Genomic DNA, 19,545 nt, shown 5'->3' with positions numbered 1-19,545 from the left:
TATCATTCTTTCTTTCTAATGATTTTGGTCTCTCAGATACATGGAGCCATTTGTTTAGGGGGAAGGCCAGTACCACTGAACCTCAAGAGGACTCCTCACAAGAGCTCTAATATATCATGCATTTTAGACAGTTCTTCACAGACTTGTTCTCCCTCTTTTTCTCAGTCTTACCCTTAACTATTTCCTAATGTTGCTAACCATCAGCTGACAGATATACAGATAGATTGTTTTACCTTGAAAAACTTTAATCCACCAAATTAAACAAATTTTAACACTATACCAAATAGACTTCTTAATGACCTCTCATCAGTGGAAAAGAGCTCCAATTACTTCTCATAATGAAAGTTTTTTATCCTTCACATCTTCTTAGTATTTCTCTTAGAGTCATAGAGATGTACAGCATGGAAACAGACCCTTCGGTCCAACCCGTCCATGCTGACCAGATATTCCAACCCAATCTAGTCCCACCTACATAGAACATAGAACATAGAAGAATACAGCGCAGTACAGGCCCTTGGGCCCTCGATGTTGCGCCGATCCAGATATTCCAACCCAATCTAGTCCCACCTGCCAGCACCCGGCGCATATCCCTCCAAACCTTTCCTATTCATATACACATCCAAATGCCTCTTAAATGTTACAATTGTACCAGCCTCCACCACATCCTCTAGCAGCTCATTCCATACACGTACTACCTCTGCGTGAAAAATTTGCTCTTTAGGTCTGTTTTATATCTTTCCCCTCTCACCCTAAATCTATGCCCTCTAGTTCTGGACTCCCCGACCCCAGGGAAAAGACTTTGTCTATTTATCCTATCCATGCCCCTCATAGTTTTGTAAACCTTTATAAGGTCACCCCTCAGCCTCCGATGCTCCAGGGAAAACAGCCCCAGCCTGTTCAGCCTCTCCCTGTAGCTCAGATCCTCCAACCCTGGCAACATCCTTGTAAATCTTTTCTGAAGCCTTTCAAGTTTCACAACATCTTTCCGATAGGAAGGAGACCAGAATTGCATGCAATATTCCAACAGCGGCCTAACCAATGTCCTGTTCTCTTCTATTTCTATTTCATTGCTTTAACATCTTTCCTAAAGTAAGGTGCCCAAAAGTGGATTCAATATTCAAAGTACCACAGAGCCAGTAATTGGCATAGACTTAGCATTAGTTATTTGTATTTTGATTCTGTGATTATTTATGAAACTTAGAATTTTAAATGTTTTTTCCTAAAATCTTATCAGCTCATTTTTCTACTTTTTAACATTTGTATATTTGATGAATTAATCTACTCCTTTTCAAATCTTTGCAAAGTTTTATTACTCAGGTACTTTTTCCATACAGATGTCGCAATTATCTGTATTAAATTCCATCTATCACATAATTATATCCTTTTGCAATCTTCTACAGTCATAGAGTCATAGAGACATACACCATGGAAATAGACCCTTTGTCCCGACTCATTCATGCTGACCAGGTATACAAATTTAATCTAGTCCCATTTGCCAGCATTTGGCCCATATCCCTCCCAACCCTTCCTATTCATGTACCCATCCAGATGCCTTTGAAATGTTGTTTTGTGCCAGCCTCCACAACTTCCTCTGGCAGTTAATTCCATCCTCTGCGTGAAAAAGCTACCACTTAGATCCCTTTTAAATCTTTCCCCTCTCCCCTTAACCCTATGTCCTCTAGTTTTGGACTCCCCTACCTTGGGAAAAGACTGTGTCCATTTATGCTATCCATGCATCTCATGATTTTATAAACCTCTGTAAGGTCACCCCTTGTCCTCTGACACTGCAGAGAAACTCCCCTACCTTGGGAAAAGACCGTGTCCATTTATGCTATCCATGCATCTCATGATTTTATAAACCTCTGTAAGGTCACCCTTTGTCCTCTGACACTGCAGAGAAATTAGCCCCAGTTTATTCAGCTTCTCTCTTTGGTTAAACCCTTCAATTCTAGCAATATCCTTGTAAGTCTTTTCTGAATCCAATTCTGATCACAATTTGCCTTATTTCCAATTTGGTGTCAAATCAAATTTTGATACTATGTCTTCAATTCTTAAATGTGCATAAATGATGTATAAATAAATAAAATCAGTCACAATACAAATCCTTCTGAAACATCATTTGGCACATTCTGAGAGTTTTCTGTTTCCACATATTGTATCTTTCTGCCTTCTAACCATCACTTATTGATGTGCTTTTTTCTTCTTAATTTCCGATGTCATTACCTTTACAGTAGATTTATATTTGATACTTCTTCAAATATTCAGTAAAAATTCAAATAATCCACATGATGAAATTTATATCATTGGTATTCTACTTTTAGGATTTTTTTCTTCCCAACTGTTATGTATTTACAAATAAATAACCAATTGTTTGCTAAATCACTTGAAAGCAAAGTGCAGTTGAAATACTTACATAAATTCAATGTGTTTCATCAAAAAAGAAAATGTATAAAAATAATGGATTTGTAACATATGAGTTTCATAACTGACTTATACAGGAACTGACAGCATGTCTACTGAAGAATCCTTAATGACCAACAAATATAGTCAATGGAGGGGAGCTGACTTTGAAATGCCCCATATATTATAGTTAATTGTAGAACTAGTAAAATGTTAACTAGGGATATCAAGCACCAGAGGCAGATTGCTACCCCTCCAATTACTATTTTCTTCTTCTTGAGTTCACTGCCCAAAGGCAGATATCTTGGAAGTTAATCAGCGAATCTTGGCAAAGTGCCCAGATGTTTTACAATGGATAAGGCAAGGAGATAGGGCCAACTTGTACTTCAGCCAGAATGGGGTTTAAACTTTGTGTTGTTGATGATAATCTGATCCACACATGAGGTAGCTGTCTATCTGAGCAATACCCCTTCCATTATCACCCATTATTTCATTTATCAAATTTGCAGCTTTTGATAATGGCCAAGAATAACTCCCTGCTTAAGTTCCTGATCAGCTGGAATTTAGTTGCAAAATGTTGCAGCCTCTTTTGTACTATATAGGTTTTGGGAAAGTTCGGTAAACATAATGGAGATATTTGAAGCCTTAGAAGAACTAAAATAATTCCATACATTATAGCTAAATGCCTTAAAGTACCTACATTTCTTTAAATTTCCACTAGTACCACTAATATAGACCTCTATGAGGTGTATTAAGTAAGCCTGGTCTGGTGATTGAAGCTGAAATATTCCTAGTTTATGCTACTTAGTACTTTATTTTTTAGTGCAATTTGCCAAATGGGATTGCACCTGACTGTGTTGGTTAGTAAAAAAACATCTGGAATTTTGTATTAAAATTGAAGCAAACTGTTGTTCAAAAAATTTAGCCATGATCACTGACATTTTGTCTATGTTGCTAAGAATGGTCTCCATGAGAATGTTGTTTGGCAGAATCAGCATTCATGTAAAAGATTAGCTGATTTTTGAGTTCCAAACTTCATTGACCTTGTGTGATGGGTTGAAACAACAGGTACAGTATCGTACTTGACTTTGCTGACCCTTACTCTAATGTCAGTAACAATTCACCAGATCCTGAATACTTACAATAAATTTTCTCATTCGACTTCATGAGCTCCATATTAAGGACCTTAACTTGGCAATGCGTGGATGAACATTTTGAGCAAGATTTGTATTTCACCCACCAAATATTCTTCAATAAGACTACTTTAAGAATATATGCTTTTTGACAATGACTAGTTGAGAGCAAATGAATGAATTGAGGCTGTTCAGGTCATAAATAATTGAAAATGTCACTAGTTTTTAATTTTCTTTTGGTTAAAGTTTGACTTGACATAAAGAAATTCCAAGACTTTCTGAGAACACTGTCTACTCAAGCTTCAACCTTATAGGATAAGTCTTTTTTCTTGTAAAGTAACAATCTTAACTATTAATCCAAGCCATTTGCAAGTTAGTTTTTAAATTGCTTTGTCAGAACTATGAGAGCTTTCACACTTTGGTGAGCATGAGTCAGTAAATGTTTCCTTTTTGTAGTGCTTGGACTCTTTCATGATGTTGACAGTATTATTGACAGGGATGAGAAAGAACTATATCCCCATTTTATTTCCTATCAGTAAATGCTGTATTTTTTGAAAAGGAGGCTGTATGTTAATCAGCCCCTGTGTGTATGTATGTGGGTAGGGTGAGGGGAGGATCAAATGGAATAATCAGCAGTAAGCTTGCTTTCATTTGAAGAAAGAGATTATTTATTTACACATTCACCCATAAAATCTAATTTTTCATGCATCCACTCTCTAAAAAAGTTACAGAATGTAATGTACTTTTACCAATTAAAAATGGAACATTCTTTCATGTGGTTTGCTTATCTTATGAAAAGAAACATACGTTGAGTCCTTGAAGAATGTAGTTTTACTCTTGAAGGTTTAGTCTGGGTAGATTCAGATAGCCAGAGTTATGTGTCAGACTTATTGCAGGATCTCCTGGAATAGCTGGATTTTTCAGAAGGTTTTGAAATTGGTTACTTGTTGCTTTCTAAACAGGAAATTAAGTTTCTAATTAATTCATTAATGGAATGAGGGCGTCGCTGGCCAAGCCAGCATTTGTAGCTTGACACTAATTGCCAAGGGCAATTAAGAGTCAATCACATTGCTGTGGGCCTGGAGTCACATGCAGGCCAGACCGGGTAAGGATGGAAGATTCCTTCCCTAAAGGACATTGGTGAAACAGCTAGTTTTTTTCCAACAATCAGTAATGGATTCACAGTCATCATTAGACTCCTCCTTCCAGATTTTCCAGAGTTCAAATTACACCGTCTGCCATGGCAGGATTCGAAGTTAGGTCCCTAGAACATTACATCTGGGTAAGTAGTCTAGCTATAATGCCACTGGGCCATTGTCTCCCTGGGTGGACTTGAAAAGGAATAGATTGGGACCCTTAAAGTTGTAACCATTTCCAGATTTTAAACACAAATATGTTACCACTCTGTCCCTTGCTGCTCATCTGCCTTTGGTATGAGGGATATTTTATCTGAAGATAGTTTTAATTTTTCTATTCTCTATCCAGTATGATGTAAAGCTAGAAGCCTTTGCTGTATGATGAAGAAAGGATGGATAATGGTTTTCTGTTCACATCTACTTATGGTGGACTAGATTCTGTGGCTTTACTTTGAGGATTGGGAACAGTTTAGATTTCAGCAAAGAGGATAAAGGGATTGATTAAGAGGGGGATAATAGAGTACAAGAGTTATTTTACAGGAGACATACAAACTGTAGAACCTTTTATAGGTATGTGAAGAGTAAAAATACTAATGAAGACAAATCTAGGTCCCTTACAATCAAAAACTGGAAAAGTTATAATGGGGAACAAAGATATGGCAGACCAATCAAACGCATACTTTGGTTTGTATTCGTAAATAAATATACAAATTGGGGAATATGGTTTAATGAGAGTGAGGAACTGAAAGAAATCAGTATTAGCAGGAAAATGGTTTTGGGGAAATTAATGCAACTGCATAAGTTCTCAGAGATTGATAGTCTACATCCCAGAGTATTTAATGAAGTGGCCCTAGAAATAATGAATGCATCAGAAGTCATTTTTCAAAACTTTATAAACTCTGGAAAGTTCCTATGCATTAAAGGGTAGCTAAGTGTAGCCCCACCATTTATAAAAGGAGATAAAGAGAGAACAGGATATTTTAGACTAGTTTGCCTGACATCAATAGGAGGGACAACACGAGAGTCCATTATAAAAGCACTTTGAAATCAGTGACAGAATTGGACATAGCATGGATTTACAAAGGGACATTTTTTGAGGTTATAACTAGGTTTGATAAGGGGGAGCTAATGATTGACTTGGACTATCACATAAGAGAATAGCATGTAAAATTAAAGCGCATAGGATTGGGGTAGTGTACTGACCTGGATAGCAAACTGGTTCACAGACAGAAAATAAAGAGTAAGAATAAATGGGTTCTTTTCTGAGTGACAGCCAGTGACAAGTGGGCTACTGCAGAGTTTAATGCTTGGACCCAGCTATTCACAATATATATTAATGATATAGATGAGAGAACTCTATGTAATAAGTTGGTTTGGAAGGTGAACTGTGAGGAGGATACTGAGATGTTTCACTGTGATTTGGACATTTTGAATAAGTGGGTATATGTATGGCAGATGAAGTATATTGTGGATAAATGTGAGGTTATCCACTTTGGTAGCGAAAACAGGGAGGTAGATTATTATCTGAATGGCAATAGATTGGGAAAGGCAAAGTTGCAACGAGCCCTGGGTGTCTTTGGACTCCAGTCACTGAACGTGAGCATATAGCTGCAGCAGGTAATAAAGAGGGCCGATGGTACATTTATCTTCATAATATGAGAATTCGAGTACAGGAGCAAGGATATCTTGCTGCAAATGTACACGACCTTTTTGTGACCTCAGCCGGTTTGTGGACTTTTGGTCTCCTTATCTGACGAGGATGTTTGGGCTGTGGAAGGAGTACAATGAAGATTTACCAGGCTGATTCCTTGGATGGCAAAAGTGACATATGTAAAGAGATTATATCAGTAAGGACTATGTTCACTGGAGTTTAGAAGAGTGAGGGAGGAGTCTCATCGAAACCTACAAAATTCTAACAGGACTAGACAGAGTAAATAAGAAGGATACTCCCAATGATCAAGAAGTCCAGAACAAGGTGTCACAGTCTAAGGATATGGAATAGACCATTTAGGACTGAGATGAGGTGACATTTCTTCACCCAGAGAGTAGTGAGCCTGTGAAATTCTTTGCCACAGAAAGTGGTTGATGCCAAAACAATGTACGTTTTCAAGGAGGAGTTAGGTATGGTTCTGTGCACTAAAGGGATCAAAAGGTATAGGGAGAACAGGGAACGGAGTTGGATGATAAACCATTGTCGTTTTGAATGATGGAGCAGGCTCAAAGGGCTGAATGGCCTACTCCTGCACAACGTTCTATGTTTCATCATTAACTATCAAACTCCGAGACATATAGAGTCTTAAGTTCTATAGATACTAAGCTTTGGTAAAGTCCATAAACAACACAAGTGTAAATTATTCTATCCAAAAGGGAATTCCATTAACTTCCCGCCTCCCCCACCCCGCCAAATTATTCAATTAAGCACTTTCTGGAGACCTGTGGTAATCTGTGAAGAAATGACAAAAGCCAGCTGATCTTAGCAACCTTTTTAATGTTATTTTTAAAAGAAAAGGTGGTTCTGAAAGTTGCCAAACTATTATAGTTTGTGTTTCAAGCTGTTTCTGGATAGCTCATGCTTCTACAGCGTACAGCAACAGTGTGCCAATCTGCTATTAAACAAAAAAAACTGAAAAAATTAGAACCCTAGAATTTATGCAGTGTAGATAGAGGCCACTCAGCCCATCAAGTCCACACTGACCCTCTGAAGAGCATCCTCTCCAGACCCACACACCTGAACTCTATCATTTATCATGGCTAATCCACCTAGTCTACACATTCTTGGACACCAAAGGGCAATTAGCCTGCACATCTTTGGACTGAGAGAGGAAACCAGAGAACCTCGCAAAGTTCCATGCAGACACAGGGAGAGCATACAAACTCCACACAGTCAGTCACCCAAGGGTAGAATCAAACCTGGGTCCCTGGTGCTGTGAGGTAGTAGTGCTAACCCACTATGCCACCATACCATTTTATCTTGATTCAGTCTCTGTATGCACATGATCTTTTCAGTATTGGACCATTTTCAGAGTAAGTCAAACTATTTTCACCAGACTGAAGCATGGGCTGCCTGTGTTACCTCTTAGGATGGACCATTAGGTTTGTTTAAGAAGGTAACTCAGCAACACCTGGGTCTTTTACAAAAAGTATAGCCGAAAAGACTCCCTCGTATACAGTAACCCCCCTTTAATGTGGGAGAGAAACATTCAGAATTTTCAGGCAAATGGCAAAACTTTCAAAAAAGACTTACTGTTTGAATAAAGTTTCCTCAAAAATGTCAATTTGAACTTCAATGCTAATATGCTCAATACATTCACCCATATTTCTCATTAAAGTAGTTGATTCATGTAGCTGGCACCCCCCATTCCAAATATATACTGAATAATGAGGAGTTAACAGTAACAAGGTCTGTTAAGTTTATTTTAAGACAATTACTATTTACCCTGGGACATTCCACTTTTTGATAGTTTTGTAGGATTTATAGAAAAGCTGACATTTAAAGGGTGTCTGTTTTAATCTTCAGGCGAGGAGATTGGAATGCTAGAGGACATGTCAGTTGCAATCATAGATTTACAGAAAGTGACATTCAAAGTTGGTGAAGCACATTTGGAGGAGAGTGCCAGTACCAATCTTTTTCCTGTTGTGACTGGAATCAGGTAAGCAGCATTTTTCAGAACAGTAACAAATAGTTGTGTAATTGTTTTATCATTTAACATTACTACATATTAATTTTGATCAATAAGCTGCAACATTAAACAATATGATCCAGTATCAAAGTACACTTTATCAAATTTTCTGATTAAAGTTAAAACTAGTCAAAGATCATTGAATTGAGACATTCTGTACATGACATATTGTGGACTTGGCTAGAATGATGGGTACATATGGAACCAGATTGTTATTGCCCATGTGAGGAGGTGAAATTATTTAATGTTATATGCTTTTTGATTAACCGGTTGATCCTGGTTGATAAGTCTGCTGCTGGGGTAAGGAAACTTGATTTTAAAGTGTTAAGTGTTGGAAGCTGGATCATGCATCTCAGTTTTTTATTCAAAACCAGCAAGTGCCAAAAACACCTAATCTTTCATCTAATATTTTCCAAGCCTGCACCAACGATTATAAAATGAAATTTCCTTCTTCATGCGATTTGAGTGGGAATGAAATGTTGCAAGGAATATTTTTAATAAAATTTGTTTGACCCTTCTTAATCAAGGATTTGTAATTCACACAACATTTTGAATAGGTGGACTACCAATTCAAGCACTTGTACAGAAGACAAGAAGTTGTTGCAGGAATCTCGTCAGCAAGACAGGGAGAAAAAGGTTTAGACCTGCCACCATTTCTGAACAATAGATTGTTCTTGGCAATGTAGTTTCACATTAACAGATTTTGCATTTAAAGTCATATTGGATATTTTGAGGCAAAAGAGGGCTATCTTTTTTTTAAAAAAACTGATCGAAAAAAGATCTAACATATAGCATTTGATTGCTCACAAAACTTAAAACTGTCAGAAAAACTCTTGATGCTGCAAAAGAGAATGATGCCAAACCTGATGGTCTGTCCAGGTTCTTGCCATTCTTTAGACTTTGTAGCAGTTTATACAACTGAGTGGCTTGCTAGGCCATTGCAGAAGACAGTCAAGAGTCAATCATGTTATTATGGTCTGGAGTCACGTGTAGGTAAACCAGGTAAGAGTGGCAGTTTATCTGTTGGAGTTTAGAATAGTAAGGGATGATTTGACAGAAACATATGAGATCTTAACAGGATGTGCATGGAAAAGATATTTCCTCTTGCAGCAGAATCTACAAATAGAAGTCACTGTTCCAAAATAAGTGGTTACCCATTTAAGATAGAGATAAGGAGAATATTTTTCTTACGGGGGTAAGAAAATCATGAATCTTTGGAGCTCTCTTCCTCAAAAGGTTGCAGAAGCAGAGTATTTGAACATTTTAAAGGCACAGATAGATAGATTCAAAGTTTGTGAGAAGATTTGTAGCTCGGGTGCTCGTTGTTGTGGTTCTGTTCGCTGAGCTGGGAATTTGTGTTGCAGACGTTTCGTCCCCTGTCTAGGTGAGATCCTCAGCGCTTGGGAGCCTCCTGTGAAGCGCTTCTGTGTTGTTTCCTCCGGCATTTATAGTTCTGGCTAGGGTTTTGTCGAAAGAGGTGAACAGTGCCATTACATCAAATGAGACCATAGTTTCTTCCTTGTCTGTGTATATTTCTGATGATGTCCAAGAATTCCTGTGTTGACTGTATAGAGTGTCTGGATCCACTGATCAGGTGTTTCAGTTTCTGTTGTAGTTCTTTAGCCAATTTGTGTGATGGTGTCCCTGGTAGCGATACGATGGGTCTGAGTGGGATGTCTGGTTTGTGCACTTTAGGTAGTCCATAAAATCTGGGGGTGGTGTTTCTTTCAGATTTCATTCTCTGTAGGTCAAACCTGGTTATCTGTCTGTTTTTTTTTCAGGTTCCTTAGTGTGTTGTTCATCCTATTGGTGAGCTCTGGGGTGGGGTCAAACTCCCTCTTTTGGTAGGTGTTGGTATCTGCAAGTAGTTGTTGCGCTTTCTGGATGTACTCTGCTTTGTCCAGGATGACCGTCATCCTGCCTTTGTCGGTAATATGATTATGTTCTTATCATTTCTTAGTGTTTTTAGTGCTTCCCTCTCCTTGGTGTTGAGATTGTGTGTTTGTCTTTTCCTTGTTATCAGGGGTACTATACTTTGTCTCACTGTTTGTTGTGTCTCTTCTGTCAGTCCATTGTTTCTGAGTGTGCATTCTAGTGCTGCTAGGAAATCTGCTGTCTTGGCGTTCCTGTGGTTATAGTTGAGTCCCTCGGCCAGTATTGTTCCTTCCGTGTCTGTGGGAGAGGTTTCTAACCCAGGTATGTGTTGTGGTGTCCTCTCTGTTGTGTGTTAGTTTGGCCGTTTTTTCTTTTAGTGCCGGTTTTTTTGCGGTGTGTGCTCCTGTTCAGTCCTATGGGGACAGACTGTTCTATGGTCTGGGTCCATTCCTGATTGGTGGTTTTTGAAATTAACGATTTTTGGCACGCAATTTCTTGTCTGTATTTGTGTAGTCTGTTGTGTGCGTCTGTAATCATTACCTGGATCATCCTGAATCCGTTCTGTATGGCTGTGTCTCTGGCTTGTGGATTGTTGACTGGTGGTCTGTATTAGTGTAAAAAATCCCATGCAAGGACTGCACAAAACACTACATAGGACAAACAGGAAGACAGCTAACGATCCGCATCCATGAACACCAACTAGCCACGAAACGGCACGGCCAGCTATCCTTAGTAGCCACATACACAGATGACAAGCAAAATGAGTTCGACCTGGACAACACTACTATTATAGGACAAGCTAAACAGAGAACAGCCAGGGAATCCCTAGAGGCATGGCACTCATCCACAGATTCTATCAACCAACACATCGACCTGGACCCAATATACCGGCCACTGCAGCGGACAGCTGGAATGGACAAACGGAAGCGGCAGAGACAAACCACGATAAATGCCAGAGGAAACAACACAGAAGCGCTTCACAGGAGGCTACCAAGCACTAAGGATGTCACCTAGACAGGGGACGAAACGTCTGCAACACAAATTCCCAGCTCGGCGAACAGAACCACAACAGATAGATAGATTCTTAAGAAGCAAATGGTTGAAGGTTATAGAGGGTAAGCAAGAGTTTTTCTTTAATTCATTCAGTTGAGTTACCAGATCAGTCATGATCTTGTTGAAAAGCAGAATAAGCCCAGTGGACCAAGTGGCCTACTCCTCTTAATTGGTATGTTTGTTTGTATGGTCAGTGTGTTGTTAGGGCCCATAATCTTTGCAGTAATCAGCTACCTCTTGAAAACATGTGGAATAAATTGAATTGACTGAAGACTTATGAATTGACTAAAATGGTGCAAATGCTTCAGCTGTTCCTTTTGCACTGACTTGTTGGGGCTTGTTGTGATTGGGAATGGGAAGGTTTGTGAAACTTCTCATTTTAGTGATGAAAATTGGAGTCTTCCACCCAGACCACATTCTATTCTCTACCTACCAACCTACCTACCAAATACTGTTCAGAATGGTGGAACATGGATTCATCAGCTGAGAGTGAGTGGGAGGTGGGAATCAGCAAAAGGATTTTTGCCCATGAATGACCACGTGCCATGAGACATCAATTTTTAGGGCTCCCACAATAACTCCTTTCTGATTATATGCACTCAATGGTCATTCTGTTGGATGTTCAGAATAAGCCCAGAAATAGTGATGAAGAAATTGAGCATTAGTTGTACAACAAGATAAAAATGACTGTCAGGCTGTTTCCTGACTAGTCTGTGGGACATCACGTTGAATTTTGACACATATTGCCAGATGTTTCCAGAGCTTTACACGGTTAACCAGGCCGAGTGCATTTTTATAATTTAAGTTGATGCTGGTTGTTTCAAGTATATAACTTTTCAGGAGCAATTTGAGAAACTAAGTGGCTTGCTCAGCCATTTCAGAGGGCAGTAAAAGTCAGCCATATGCTGTGTGTCTGGACAGCAGACTTCATTCCCTGATGAACTTAGGTGAATCAAAGAGATTTTTGTAACAATCCATTAACTTGATTAGATTAGATTCCCTATTGTATGGAAACAGGCCCTTTGGCCTAACAAGTCCACACCAACCCACCCAGGCCCATTCCCCTACCCTGTATTTACCTCTGACTAATGCACCTAACACTATGGGCAATTTAGCATGGCCAATTCACCTAACCTGCACATCTTTGGACTGTGGGAGGAAACCAGAGTACTCGGACGAAACCCATGTAGACACGGGGAGAATATGCAAACTCCACGCAGACAGTCGCCCGAGGCTGGAATCAAACCTGGGTCCCTGGCGCTGTGAGGCAGCAGTGCTAACTACTGAGCGACCGTTAATATAGCTACTTTTCATTTAACGTTTTCTTCAAAACTGATTAATTATTTGAGTTTCATTCCTGAAGGTGTCATGGTGGGATTGAATTCATATCACTGGAGCATTATAGCAAACCATTGGATCACTAAAAGCATTACTGCACAGTAATGTTGCCTCACAGCGCCAGAGACCCGGGTTCAATTCCCGCCTCAGGCGACTGACTGTGTGGAGTTTGCACGTTCTCCCCGTGTGTGCGTGGGTTTCCTCCGGGTGCTCCGGTTTCCTCCCACAGTCCAAAGATGTGCAGGTCAGGTGAATTGGCCATGCTAAATTGTCCATAGTGTTAGGTAAGGGGTAAATGTAGGGGTATGGGTGGGTTACGCTTCGGCGGTGCCGTGTGGACTTGTTGGGCCGAAGGGCCTGTTTCCATACTGTAAGTAATCTAATCTAATCTAATCTAAACCATTGGATCACTAGCTCGGTGACATAATCTTTATGGCACCAGTCCATGCTACCGTTATCTACGGCCATATCACAATACACTACGTAAAAAAGTTCTTTCACACTTCATCCAAATAATATTTCAAGATGACAACACCATTTCTTTGTCAACAACAAAAATAGTTTAATTTACTTCCAAGAATGCACCATATTGCCATGTGGTCTTGATATCGTTGTTGAGTTAACAACAAGTTCCTAACAATCTCACACTTTCACATTTGGAGTACCAATATACATCACTGCAGACCAGCAATTTGGTGGGGTTTGTACACATTTGTCCTTATATGATGAATTCCAGCTTTTTACTGCCCTGTCGCCCAAAGTGCAGAGCAGAAATTGGATGTTTGCACAGAGATTAAATGTTCATTCATGGTGAAACATGCCAGTCTTAGCAACAGCAGGTGCCTGGAATAAATTGTCTTTATATTCTGTCTGTACAATGTGTGGCCTTGAGACAGAAAAACTCAAGTTTGAAAGTTAGACATATGTTATTATTTATGAATATTTTATCATTTTAGGAATGGTAAATTTATTTCTGCTTAATTGTTACTCAAAGGCCATGGTTCGCATCTTAAAACTAATTGCTTAAGTGTTGTTTATGAAGCTATTATATTTGGGTTTTCAGACAACACTGCTTACATTTATTTTATTATTGTGCTGCTATACACCTCAGTATAGCATATTAAATATATTACTTTGAGAGAAGTTAGGTTGATTCTAATCATATTTGGGAACAATGTGTGATGCTGGCAGGGTGGTGGATGTTTAGGCTTATTTACTATGGGTCATTTTATTATATCTTTGCTTACTTTCAAGTCAACCAAGGCTCCAGCTAAAGGCAATTGGGGTCTGAATTGAAATGTAAATGTTGTTGCCCAGTGACAGTTTTAATGCTGGAACATGGGAACGAATACCTCGATACATGCCTACCAGAGAAACTTTATTGGTACTCGTACTGACTGGAAGAGACCAGAGTATGTGAAATTTCTTTAATCCTTGGAAAGATTCCTTTCAAGCCTGAACGAGAGAGATCCTCAGGGCCCAACAAAGAATTCTGAGCCAGCCGATTCTTTGTGTTTTCTTTTCCTAATGAAATAATATTGGTTCTGCAAATCTTTTCTCTACCTAGCCCATCCTCAGTATTCCTTTATCCTTGGGACCACTTGAATTCCAGCTCCCATGCTCCAGCACTTACACCATTCCGAACTGTCGCAGTTGAAGGCCTGGTCCTTAACTTACTCTCTATGTTTAGGTGCACTGCCTATTTAGGCTCCACACATACTGATCCCACATACAGTTACAATCTGCTCCATCGGTAGCATGTCTGAACATCTAGATTGAATACCATTTTAAATGTCTGCGGTGTCTTCACTTCTCTCCTCTTTTTTGCAGAGATTTTTACACAGTGGAGGTTCAGCTTCCCAGTAGATTGTTTGAAGTTTTGCCGCAAGAGATTAAAGATGGAAAGCTGCTGCGTGTGCACCCAGTATTTTTTAACATTGGAATAAATGAACAACAAACTCTGGCAGAGAGGTACACATGTATCATTTTGTTTATAAAATGTGCCCCACATTGTGCACAGAGTTGTTTTTGAGTAACTTAATTCAATCAAAGTTATGTTTGCTATATAGTGGAAAGTTGGAGTAAGAATTCTTGAATTGTTGGGCATTTGCCAGTTTTGTATAAATCTGCACTAAGGGGCAAGTTATACAGTTCTCTCATCTCTACATTACCTTTGGTATATTAAAGACCTGAACCAATTATCCACTCAACTGATTTCTTCCTCCCCATTAAAGCCTCAGTCCTCCATTGATTATTGGCCTGGATTCCCTGTTCATGTCTGAGGTGAAATTTGAACCCACAATCTCTGACTCAGGCAAGAATGCTAGCACTGAGCACAGCAGACATTTAAATATAATGACAAAAAATATCTTCAAATACTGTTGTTATATCTTGAGTGTTGAACAAAAATCCATTTGATAAGATGAACAGTGCTCTTTTATGCTACAAACTTGATTATTAGAAACAAAGGTACACATAAAATCTCAGTGCTACTGACAGGCTTTGCTACTGCTGATGATAAACAGAAAGGGCCTGAAGACCGATATGTCAACTGGACCTGATAGAATGCACCTTAGGAAATTAAAGGAAATATCTGCAGAGAGAATGGATGCACTTGTAGTAATCTCCTGGGAACCCTTGATTCTGGAAAAGAACATGAAAACTATGAACAGGAGCAGGCTATCCCGCCCTTCGAGCCTGCTCCACCATTCAATAACATCATGGCTGACCTTTTTGTGGCCTCAGCTCCACTTATCTGCCCTCTCACTATAACCCCTAATTCCTTTACTGTTCAAAAAAGTATCTATATTAGCTTTGAAAACACTTACTGAGGAAGTCTTAACTACATCACTGAGCACAGTGGAGGCTAGTACAAATGCAGCATTTAAAAGGCATCTGGATGGATATATGAATAGAAAGGGTTTAGAGGGATATGGGCCAAGTGCTGGCAAATGGGATTAGATTAGGTTAGGATATCTGATCGGCATGGATGAGTTGAACCGAAGCATCTGTTTCCGTGCTGTACATCTCTTGACTCTATTAGGCTACTTAGAAAGATAAGTGTTATTATTAGCATGGATAGAGAATTGCCTGACTAATAGGAAACAGAGAGTCAGAATAAGGGGGATGTTTTCAGGATGGCAACATATAACCAGTGCTAACGACTCGCAATCATCTTGGAGCCACAGCTATTTACAATACATATTAATGACTTGGATGAGTAAAGTGAATTTACTAAAGCCAAGTTTGCGGATGACGCAAAAATAAGTGGTAAGGAAGGAGTGAGGATAATGCAAAGAGTCTGCAGAGGGATATAGACAAGTTAAGTGAGTGGGCAAAAACTTGGCAGATGGAATATAATGTGCGAAAATGCGTGATTGGTAGGAAAAATAAAGGAGTTGGATATTATTTAAATGTAGAAAAACTTTAGACAGCCACAGAACAGAGGGATTAGGGTGTCTTAGTCTATGACCACAAAAAGCTAGCAATTAAACTCAGCCAGTAATAGGGCAGACCAATGGAATGTTGGCCTTTATTTCAAAGGGAATGAAGTATAAAACTTGGAAGGCTTCGCAACAACTACATAAGGCACTAAACAGCACAGCTGTAATACTGTGAACAGTTTCAGCCCCCTTATCTAAGGAAAGATATACTGGCATTGGAGGCAGGAAAGAGAAAATTCACAAGGCTGATACCAGCTACGGAAGGACTCTTATGGGAAGAGATTGAGTGAGTAAATTTGGCCTATACTTATTGGAATATGAAGAATGAGAGGCAACCTTATTGAAGCATACAAGATTCTTTAGAAGACTTGACAGAGTGGGGGAGCTTAGGATCAGAGGCTATAATCACATTTCAGGCAGAGATGAGGAAGAAATTCTTCCTTCAGAAGGTTGTGAATACATGGAACTCTATCATAGAGAGCGGTTGAAGATGGGTCATTAAGTACATTTAAGGCTGAGATAGATTTTTTTTAATCGGTATGGGAATCAAGGGTCATGGGGAAAAGACGGGAAAGTGGAGTTGGGAATTATCTATGATCAGCTATAACCTCATTGAATGGTGGAGCAGACTCTATGGACTGAATTGCCTGCTTCTGCTCCTATGTTTTATAATCTAACCATGGTTTCTGGTTAAAATCAAACACCTTAAAGTCTCTAAAGGCATTTAAACTACCCAATTTTCCTTTTTGTAGTAGACATAGGGGTGGCACGATGGCTCAGTGGTTGGCAACTGCTGCCTCACAGCACCAGGAACCTGGGTTCAATTCCCCACCCTCAGGCAAATGTCTATGTGGAGTTTGCACATTCTCCTTGTGTCTGCGTGGGTTTCCCCCCACAGATCAAAGATGTATAGGTTAGGTGGGTTGACCATGCTAAATTGTCCATAGTTTCCAGGGATGTGCAGACTTGTTGGATTAGCCATAGGAAATGCAGAGATATAGGGATAGGTTAGTGAAGTGGGTCTGGATGGGATCATTTACAAAGGGTTGGTGTGGACCCGATGGACCAAATGGCCTGCTTCCACACGGTCAGGATTCTATTTTATATTTTCTTAAAACTTTATAATCATATTTTTGTCTGTGTTTGATGTCGCATTTTTATTTTTCTTGGACATCATAAGTAATAAAATTCTTTTTCTTTCACTTAAGAAAATCTTGTAATTGGCTTCTTAATTTTCATATCCACCATAGAACATAGAACATAGAACAGTACAGCACAGAACAGGCCCTTCAGCCCATGATGTTGTGCCGACCATTGATCCTCATATATGCACCCTCAAATTTCTGTGACCATATGCATGTCCAGCAGTCTCTTAAATGTCCCCAATGACCTTGCTTCCACAACTGCTGCTGGCAACGCATTCCATGCTCTCTCAACTGTGTGTAAAGAATCCGCCTCTGACATCCCCTCTATACTTTCCTCCAACCAGCTTAAAACTATGACCTCTCGTGTTAGCCATGTTTAATTGAATTGTGATCTAGTTACATGCAAAAAAATTAAAAGTCTTTGGGGCCTCAAGAAGAGGAGAGACGGTTCAGCTCTCCTCACCTAGCTGTAGCAATTGTTTGACTTCAAGTAAATCATGAAGTACAAACTTGAGGTGGAATAACTCAATTTCATATATTTTTATTGATACATTTTTGTTATTCTGCTATCATAATGAGGTATAAAAGGAGGATGCTTTACCACACAGCAATTATTCAACATTGCAAAGTACTGTGGAAAGTAGATATCTGGAATAAAAACAGTGTTAGAAGCCCTCAGCAGACGCTACAAGACCTGTTGAGGATTTCTAGCATTTTCTGATTCATTTAGGATCAGTTGTTTGGTTCTATTCAAAATTGGTAGTCGTATCCTATTTGTTTTCATAACACATAGATTATTACTGTGCAATATTTCAGAAACAAAATCAAATGTTGATTTATATTCCTCAGTGCCCAGATTTAATTCTGCTAGTCAATAAGTAATAAATTGATTTGTTGTGTTTCCTTTTCCTGGAGGATTGGGATATGTGTCATCAGACCGATGTTTCCTGTACTCAGCTCAAACCAACTATCATCAGTGGAAGATGTTTGTCATAAAATACAAAATGTTTCACAGGTTCCTTTCATTTGATATTTTCCACTCCCCTTAAGACATCCATCATTCACTTCCTTTCCTAAAATAAACAAGCTCCATTCATTTAACCTTCCTTCTGCAAATTCCCTAAATATCTTGCCACTTCTTCTAATATGTGCCTGTTTTTTGTGCAACTGGAAACATACTTAACACAAAGGAAGATGAATATGGTGGTCAGAGACAGTATTGCTGGAGATTATCAGGGTAATGTCCTGGGCGTAGATTCTTTAACAGCTTTGTCTGTTATGATTCACTAGGCTAATTTTTTTGTAAATCTAGCCCAGCTATTTAAGTTGTACCAAACATTAAAATTGTTTTCATAAAGATACAGTACCCTATTTTACCTGATTTTCAGATAAAAGTTGACAGAAAGCACAGATCAGGCTTCTGTACGAAACAAAAATTATACTTGATTATAGTTACTTAGACTTACAGCTATGGATAAACAGATAAAAATCATTCATATTTAACACTACTAACAAAAACTGCAACCCCTTATAAATAATCCCTTGTACATCTACACACATACACGCAAACACAAACAAACAGATAGGGAAATTAGATTATTAACGGAGGTAGCAAAAAGCTGGAAAGTCAGTTCAGTTGTTTTGACTTCCTGCTTCCAGTGTCAATGGGATCCTACTTCAGCTAGCTAAGCCCTTTATATTTAATTGTCTTTATTTGGAAGCTTTTGTTGGTTGTAAGAAGTACAGAGCACTGATTCACTTGGAAAATATCGTTGATTTATCAAATCAAAAATCGCGGTTTACAGCAACCTTTGCAGAAAATGTAACTCGTTTCCCTCCAGTTTAACCAGTGTTTATTAGTGCTGAGAACATGCAGTGTTCTGGAGAGAACAACAGCATCAACTTCTTAAGCTGGCTAAGAGCCAATCAGCTTCACTTGTAAAAAAGAAACTCTTCAGCTCCTGATCATCTGTGTATTGCAGGGACTAATAGCCACAGCAAACAGAGTTCACATAGGTAATGAATTCCTTGCTGTGAAATTATGCAACCATCCTGGTAAATCCCTGTTTTCTTAAAAACAGTTCTTTCTCCTTGTAGTCCATAATTTTTAAAGACACAAAAAAAGACACTTCTTAAATGTCAATGACCAGCCCTCCATAGCAAAGTCTAAAGTGGGGTTGTTTTTCTTCTCCATTCACAAATTTTCAGTTTGTAAACTAATCCATACCAGTACAGCAATAACTGGACAAGTACTAGACTCAGGCTGACAAGTGGTATGTAACATTTTCAGCACAAAGGGTCTAATCACCACCTGTTGACGCTCAATTTGATTGCCATTATCA

At 39.0% G+C, this 19,545-nt stretch overlaps 1 protein-coding gene across 13 annotated transcripts in view; it reads left to right on the top strand.

Annotated features, from left to right (window-relative positions):
• The window catches only part of inpp4b (inositol polyphosphate-4-phosphatase type II B), a 1,028,621-nt gene that overhangs the window by 854,347 nt on the left and 154,729 nt on the right, over positions 1-19,545 (top strand). For all 13 annotated transcript variants that reach the window (XR_006309059.1, XM_043674148.1, XM_043674147.1 and 10 more), the window contains 2 exons: positions 8,187-8,319; positions 14,446-14,586. Coding sequence is in view for 12 of the 13 variants with exons in the window: in XM_043674148.1 (XP_043530083.1) it covers positions 8,187-8,319; positions 14,446-14,586 (274 nt within the window). In the remaining variant the exon portion in view is untranslated. The remainder of the gene's footprint in view (positions 1-8,186; positions 8,320-14,445; positions 14,587-19,545) is intronic.

The sequence above is a fragment of the Chiloscyllium plagiosum genome, chromosome 32 (assembly GCF_004010195.1).
Source record: "Chiloscyllium plagiosum isolate BGI_BamShark_2017 chromosome 32, ASM401019v2, whole genome shotgun sequence".
Classification (NCBI taxonomy): domain Eukaryota; kingdom Metazoa; phylum Chordata; class Chondrichthyes; order Orectolobiformes; family Hemiscylliidae; genus Chiloscyllium; species Chiloscyllium plagiosum.
This window is presented reverse-complemented; position numbering and strand designations above follow the sequence as displayed.